This window comes from Sarcophilus harrisii, chromosome 6 (assembly GCF_902635505.1).
Source record: "Sarcophilus harrisii chromosome 6, mSarHar1.11, whole genome shotgun sequence".
Classification (NCBI taxonomy): Eukaryota; Metazoa; Chordata; class Mammalia; order Dasyuromorphia; family Dasyuridae; genus Sarcophilus; species Sarcophilus harrisii.
Genome location: NC_045431.1, coordinates 156,955,433 through 156,963,841, shown reverse-complemented (window position 1 = coordinate 156,963,841; position 8,409 = coordinate 156,955,433). Strand labels below are relative to the sequence as shown.

Below are 8,409 nucleotides of genomic sequence, written 5' to 3'. Positions count from 1 at the left end.
ATCTCAAATAAATGCTAGTTAGAATGTTGTATATCTTGTGAAATTCTCAAGCAAAAGTAGTTTTAAAATTAGTTTTAAAAGCAAAAGGTAGCTTTCAGTTCTTCTTTTGCATAGGATTCCTTCCTAAGCTATCTCATCATTAACATCATAGAGAATATGAGTTTTATTTCGGGCTTAAATGTAATGAACTAGTTTGAAGAAGAAATGATCTAGTCTTTTCTCTGGCCTTAGTAAGAATACCACAAATATTCAAAGAAAGATAAGAATAGACTGTATTAACAGACAAAGGAATCTCCTTCAAAAGTGTCCTGTCAAGTAATAAGTTAGCCTACATCTCCTTGGCAAATGAATAAATGAGTATATTACGATGTATCACGCTGGGTTTTAATACTTGCCAAGTTATAGTCCACAAAAACAGTCCCTTAATTTCATGAATTTTTCATTAATGCCAATTGATACAGCATTGTTTAAGTGGAAATAATTCAGCCATCCAGAACTTACAACTTTTCATAAATGAAAAAAGAAGTTAAAGACACAGGTGCAAGGACAACTTTTATTGCTACCAGAAGGCTTTCATCAGTACAATGGTTCTGAGTGCAATACCTTCTTCAGACTGTGGAGAGAGCTCAAGATCCAAGAGGGGTCATTAAGAAGATAGTACATAGGAAAGGAAAAAGCTATTAGGATTTTCTTAGTTCAAACAACATAAAACTTTAGGTACTGAAGTTGATAATAAACACATTCAAGATTCAAAAATCGTACAACTGCTCCAACATCTAGACAAGCAGTATCTGTTACTGATTATAATCAAGTGAAAAGTATGATTCGTTACAAAACAGCAGTTTATCTGATTCACCCCCAAAATATTAATAACTTTATCGCAGTTTTTTTTTTTTTACAAATTCTAAAAGTGACTTGTAGAAATCTAAATTAAAACTGCCCTAATCACATTTATTCTTAGATTTCACTTTTAGACTAAAAAAATTTTTATACAATAATTTAGTTTCCAATATCAAGAAATCCAAATGATCCAACATTTTTTTACATCCATATTGAAATCCTAATCAACGTGGTCACTTCTGTGTACCTTGTCTAGCACTTCTAGCACACATACAAGTTTGGAAGCACCTTTTTCAGATTAGTTAAAAATCTGAATCCAGGTCATCTATCACATTTCAACGATTCTGAACACCAAAGTGCTAACGAAACAATTTTCTGATGTGATCTCTTTTACTGGAGGTCAAAGGACAAAACAACATGCACAAGGCTAAGTTAAAGGAAAGAGCAGGCTGAAACAAGAAGTAATGGAAATCAGATTGTTAGACAAGCTCCATCTGGCTAATAAATTTTGAATTTTCTTAATACTAAATATGAACTTTGATGTGGATGACAGATTACATTAAATTTTAGCAGAGAACTGGAACTAGAAACTTTTAGCTACTTTTTTTTGTTTGAATTTTTTTGGGTCTTTTATAATTTTTTAATACTTTTTATATGTTTTAAGTGCTTAAATAATAGGTGAATTAGCCGCATAGGAAAAACAAGGTTTTTCTGGCTCACTTCAATTCAGCCTGATAAGGTATGCCCCTTATTCATCTTTGCTTGGTTTTGCATGTTTCTATTCCCAGAGTAGCTTTCCTCAGTTTACTTAGAGGTAATACTATTACTATATGACAGAAACAGGCTGCAAAGGTGGACAAGGGGAAGCATGTCCCTCTTGCCTTGATAAATCAGTGCTGCACACAGAACCCACATTTTCTGAAGAATTATCTTCATTGTAAAGACGCTTGATTCCATCATAGAAGTCATCTATTTCCATTTCTTCCACCTTGCGTTTAGCAGAGGCATGCTTGCATCCAGTGGTAGCTAGCAGATGTTGGTAGAAGACGGTTGTACCTCTGATTGGCACTTCTGGTTTGCTGTTGTCCTTGGAAAAGTCTGGGCCTGGGGCAGAGGAGGGGTGTAATCTGAACACTCCTCTGTCGCAGGTTGCCAGGTTGTGCTTGAGAGGATGGTAGACATATACAGAATTGAGAGGCAGGGAAGACTGAAGAAGGGAAAGCTGATGTGCCACAAGCTCCCGACAGTGGATCAATTGGGCACTATCCATCTAAACCAAAAAACAGTATCACCAGATTAATATTAATAACCGTAGCTTTTGATGGTCCATTTTTAAAAAGTTCACAAGGTTTTTTGTTTTTTTTTAAATATAGGGAAAGGTGGCATGGTACAGAACAAAGAGTTCTGGACTACAAAGCAAGAAAGACCTAAATTTAAATCTTATGGTTAACATGATCATAAAATTTCTAATCTGAAATGATCTTGGCAGCCACCTGCTCTAACTTTTTATTATTCCTCTTGCTTAAGAACTTGGTGAAGTTCAAATGAACTTTACGAATGGGTATGGATATCATTAATACAGTAATCTTTCTATAGCACCACACCTCCTGTAGCACCATCCTTATTCAAATGCCTCTAATGAGGTATAATAATTCTAATTAATCTTAATTTTATAAAGGAAGAAACTAAGGATCAGGGTGATTAAAAGCATTTGCCCAAATTTTCTGAGTAAAATCATTATATACTTGTTGCATCTTTAGCCTCTAGAATCCAACACAAACTAATCTGGCATTTAAAGCCAATCTGGCTCTAATTTACCTTGAGAGTTCTATTATATATTATTCCCTTTCATTCATCCTATGTAGCCCAGACAGGCCATTTTGCTGTTTCCTATACAGTTGCACAACAACATCATATTGCTGGAATTCTCTACCCTTTTTTCTTCAAAACATACAGCTCAAATGGAGCTACCATCTACTACATAAAGCCTTTCCTGATCACACCCACTCCACACCCCATGCCCAACCTACCAAAAACATACTGTGCACTGTCAGCTCTTTGGGGGAAGGGACTACTTCATTTTGTCTTCCTGTCTTCAGAAGCAACTAGCACATACTAAGCAATTAATAGATGCTATTTATTGACTGATTTAACCAGGGAAAAAATGATTAGAAATTTTTTTAAACAGAAAACATAATGTGGAGTCATCTGATGCTCCCAATGGGTAAAAATGGCCCTCATAAAAGTAAAAATCCATACAGTCAGAATTCTGTGAAGTGCTCTTAATATTTTATCCTTCCTTTTTCTTTTTTAATCTGACACTGACATTTCATACAGAATTCTCTCTTTCCTCAATGCTGCTCCCAGAACTGCTGGGGTGATTCCAGGTCATCGAGACGCTTCCAAATTCTCTTCCACTCACAAGAAACTCCAAGTTTAGATTACTAATGAAAGACACTTAAATCTGTTGGGGGGAAACTTCTAAGTTATAATAATTTCTATGTAATAATTGACAAAGTATTTAAGAATATAAGAACCCTGAGCTGCTGCTGGTGGTAGTGGTGGTGGTATAATTCTGTACTGTCACTCTGTCCAAATATCTGCTTCTCTATTTAGCTCATCTGCCCCTTGCCCTTCAGTCAGAATTCTTAATTTATACATGACCACAGTAATTTCACAATTTTTTCGCTGAAACAAAAACCAGTTTAGAAAATGAAGATTTTCAAAAACATTGTATTGGTCTGAAATTCCAATCCCAGATTGGCGAAATACCTATATTACATGTAAGTGTGGGAACTGTTGCAATAAAGGTGGTCAGTTTCAATCTGATGAATAAAGTCAAATAGTTAACTTTTTCTTTTACAACACATGAATTCTTCGTTTCTCTGACAAGTATTTTCTTGCTACTTGTACACTTACTCAATCCATGGAACACATAACCACCACCTTGAAACTAAGTGCAAGTAGCAGGCACTTTTCTTTCTAACAAGCCAAAAGAACGTGTATCAACAAGAATTACAAACTGGTCAAAATCCTTAAAAAACATTATATTGGGATGTATGGGGAAGGGAAAGAACTGTCCAGCTCAAAGGATTGATCTGCACTTAAGTTTCTCCTATCAAATCAACAATGTATGAGAATGCATCTGAAATTATTATTATTTACTATCTATAAACATTCTACTAACAAACGGAACTGAAATGAAAAAACAGTTATTTTCCCTAACTAAAAAATAATTTCAGAAAAAAGCTATTAAACTTACTTGTGCCTTTTGGAGTAGCTCAATTGTAAGAGCCAGCCAATCAGGAATAAGCTTCTCCATTTCCAAACTGATGATGGCTAGAGCTAACATGGACCCCTTGAACGGCAGAAGCTGGCTGCAGGCCATACATTGGAGGAGTTGCTTCGTAAGGACCGCCAAGTGTTGAGATGGATTTAGTTTAGGCAAGCCAAACAGTAACTGGGGCCTGGTTGAAACTGCAATTGCATGGAACTGAAAAACAAGAGCACCATAACCCCTGAGTACATTTTCTGCAGAAATAACCATGGCCAACTTGCTTGAAGTGGTAACAGTGTTGCAAGGCTACAATTTTTCCAGCTGCCAGTATCTGGTTATCTAAATCATACCCTGGACAGCCACTACTTCAATTTTCTTTTAATTTTTTAAAAGAAAGGATTTACAAGAGATTCACAAGAGAAAAAAATACTACAGATTCAAATAATAAAGTATATTTACAATATGAAGGAAATCCAATGGGGTAGCTGTATGAAGGTCCCAATTCAGCTTATCCAGAATGATTCTCTCCATTCTCAAAATTTCAGATGAAGAACAGCCACAAAAACTATCTCTGGCCAACACTTTCAGCACTGGAATTCTCTGGTCAACAAAATAAAAGAAGCAAAGAAAGAAAAAGTTCACACTCAATTCTGTTTTGTCAAGCAAGTACATGGAAGGCAAATTAAAGTATTATATTTCTTTTTATAAAAAGGAAGTTTTAAAAGAAAAAAATTACCTCATCCTCCTCAATGGTCTTGGCAGCTAGGAAGAAACAGCTGATTGCAATACAATTTAAGTATTTTGGATGGGCCTAAGGCATGGGCAGAAAAAAAAAAAGAGTTATAATTTATAGCTACAAAATCAGATGTTGATTATGAAGACAAATAATCCACACTCTATGTAACTCAACCCAAATCTTTACCTCATCCACGGACGCCTAACCAGATGCATTCTAGACTGATGAATTAACATCTAACCACTCCATTATGATCCATGGAAAGAACAAGTCAATATTCCATTACATGGAAAATAACTAAAAACAAAAAAGAAAAAGAAAAAACAAAGAAAATAACTGAAACTTGTTAGCCAAAAAAGCTTAATGAGTATCCAGTAGGGAGCAAAGAGATCCTGGTTTTAGAACAGGCTCATCAAATGAGGTAGAAGATAGACATGAAAGGGAAAAAAAAATCTTAATTATAGGGAAAATAAATAAAATTTAAAAACAAAGTTCTAGGAGATTAAAAATATTCTGTTACTGACAATTTTTAATAAGTGGGGAAGGGAGAAGAAAGACGAACTTGCTATTTAAAAAAAAAATTCATGCCACAGATGATAATCATTCAAAAAAGGGGAATAGACCAATAAAGATTATGAATTTTCACCATGAAAGCAAGAGATTACAGCAGAAAAAAAAAAAGCAGAAAAAAAAATCCCCCACCAAAATAAACAAGAGAATGAGTTATTTGAAATAGAGAGGGGAAGAGGAAGATGATTTAAATAAGAAGGAAATTGCTTTGAGCTAAGCAAAACATAAGTGTTGGCTAGAAAAGAAAAATAAAAGCAAAACTCAGAAACAGGACTCTAGGTTGAAAGAAGGGACCAAACTAAAATTGTCTAGTTCCAAGCAAATAAGCTACTGATGCTTACGATACGCTCTCTACTCCTTTCTCACACCCCACACAGCCTATCCAATGCCAAAGCTTCCCATTTCCACTTCCCCATTTCTGGAGTTGAACCCTTCTCTCTACTCACACAGTAACTGCCTTAATTTAGGGCCTCATCACCTTTCTCCTATATTATTATTTCAGGTCCTACCTGACCTCCCTGATTCAAGTTTCTCATTTTCAAAAGTCAGTCTGTCCATGCTACTGAAAAGTGGTTTTTTTTTTTTTTTTTTAAATCAGATAGTGCCACATTCCTGTATTCCATCAATTCCAAGGGCTCCCTCTTACTCTTTTGTTTAGTCCTCAAAGATGTTCCTGATCTGGGCCCAACCTTCTTTGCAGATTCCTTGTCCATCCTTAGCCCCCAAGCATTTGCACTGCTAAGTCCTCTGGTCTTATTTCTGATATCAAACACTGCACCTTTCTGTGGGTTGTTGCACTAGCTGTGTCTCAGTCTGTCACTTCCTCCTTGTAAAATTCCAAACTTCATTTAAATCCCACCTTTTCTTCCCTCAAAAGGTGACTGTACCTCTCAAATTACCCTGTACTTATATATTTCTTTGTATTCCTTCTCTTTTCCTAAATGATCACGTTACATATTCTCTGAAGTTTCTCCTCTATGAATATAGTCTACTTAAAAACAGGGTCTGCCTTATTTTTTGCATTTGGATCCCCAGGGATCTTCGGACATAACAGGTGTTTAATAAATGCTTGTTGATTGAATGATGGATATATCATCAAGGAAATATCTGGGAGGAAAAGAAGATGACCTAGTCATAAGGTAAGAGCAGTGGTGCCCTTGTGATTTTAGGAGGCAGCAAGCATGGGGCCTCCAGTACTTTCCAGTGGGGCTGCTCTAGCAAATAAATGGGAGGACATAAACAAGAACGCAGAATGGCCAGTTATGGAAGGATTAAGATCTGCATTATTGAAGGAAACACCCAAATTGAGATTACAGATCCACTTGAAGACTCAGTACATTAAAGAACAATTATGTGTTACAGAATTTACTAACAATTCCTTAGAAACCAATAATGAAAAATTGATGTTAGCTTTCAGTACAGAGTAAGAATGTAAAAAAGCCCAACAAAAGACAGGAAGGTGAATGACACTTCAAGCTGACATACTGACATTTCTAATCATTATAAAATGAAGTAAAATTTCAATTGCCTGAAGAAAAAGCAAGCCAAACTAAATGAATTTTCTTCAGGAGCATTCTGAGTTTTTTGGAAGGAAAATCCAGAGTGCTCTCAGCCTGAGCAAAAAAGGGTAGGAGAGAGGGGCAGAGATCAGAGAATGCCTTTCAAAAGGTGGTGCAGCTAGATTTCCTCCAATCAGGCAATCTGTATCTTCATTAGGCCTAATGACACTGCTCATAGGTGTCTCAGAAATTTAAAATATAAACAATGCCCAAAGAGTTGCTCAAGTGCTTCCATTCTTTATGATTTCCTAATCAAAAATAATTCTTCAGATAAAATTTGTGAAATTCAAATTCCCAAATCATACTTCTCAGGATACAAATAGCAAATCTGAAATTCCTCAATTCTGTTTATACTCATTATAATATAAACATACAAAGATATATCCAGGCAAATCACTCGTCAAGGGTTGGACTATAAGAATTCTAAAGTCTTTTCAATTCTAAGTCTAAGATCTTTTATTGTTAAGCTCACCTTTACAGGTCACCACATTGGGTTCAGAAAAGTTACATAATTTGTTCAAAGTTCCATGGATGTAAACCTGAATTTTCCCTAAAAGCCAATCTAGCTTTTCCTTCCCATATGAGGGCTTCATGACTCATGAAGAATTTCACAGCTAAGAAGTGATGGGCCCTAACAATGTGTCAGCAAGCATAATTAAATGCCCACTGTGTATGTGCCAAGTAGCGTGAAAGAGGTATACAAGTACACAGAATGTGAGAGGTATACAAGTACACAGACTGAAACAATCTTGACTCATAAAGATCTTACATTCTATAAGGACAAATGTCAGTAAGAATTGATTATGTACAAAGAGAAGAACCCAGTTCACATTCCACAATATTGTAATATACAGTCTCATGTTTTTTCCTAAGAATTACACAATATGCAACCTCGGTAAATATTCATTACCAACTAATAATTTACTGTTGTTATTCAGTCATTTCAGTAAGGTTTGACTCTTAGCAGAGGCTTTGGGGTGGTTTGCCATTTCCTTTTCTAGCTTATTTTACAAATGAAGAAACTGAGGCAAATGGGGTTAAGTATCTTGCCCAACATCACTCAGAAAATGACTGAGGTCAGATTTTAAACCAAGAGGATGAATCTTGCTGACTTAAGGCCCAGCACTCAATCTACTGTACCAATAAGTTGCCTAACATGATAAAACAAGACAATATGTAATAGGCAGATAATTACTTATTATTCAGCAAAAGTGAAAATAAAAATTAATGTCAAGTACTTCTCTCAAGCAAAATTTGATATAAAATCAAAAGAACTAAAACATCTTTCCATTTAGGGAGGTTCTGCTACTGCTTAGAGATCAATTCATAAGGTGATTAAGGAAGGAATTTCAAAGACCTTATATCAGTGGCTAAGAAAGTTCCTGCACATCTCATTGGTCTATCTTTAAGTATTATACTTTATCAAT

At 35.5% G+C, this 8,409-nt stretch overlaps 1 protein-coding gene across 1 annotated transcript in view; it reads right to left on the bottom strand.

Annotated features, from left to right (window-relative positions):
• Positions 1–539: 539 nt before the first annotated feature.
• CCNI (cyclin I) overlaps positions 540–8,409 on the bottom strand; it is a 47,660-nt gene continuing 39,790 nt past the window's right edge. Inside the window, exons 4-7 of the mRNA XM_031943835.1 lie at positions 4,854–4,928; positions 4,577–4,717; positions 4,103–4,333; positions 540–2,110 (exon numbers count right to left, since the gene is read on the bottom strand). Coding sequence (XP_031799695.1) covers positions 1,667–2,110; positions 4,103–4,333; positions 4,577–4,717; positions 4,854–4,928 — 891 coding nt within the window. The 3' untranslated portion in view covers positions 540–1,666. The remainder of the gene's footprint in view (positions 2,111–4,102; positions 4,334–4,576; positions 4,718–4,853; positions 4,929–8,409) is intronic.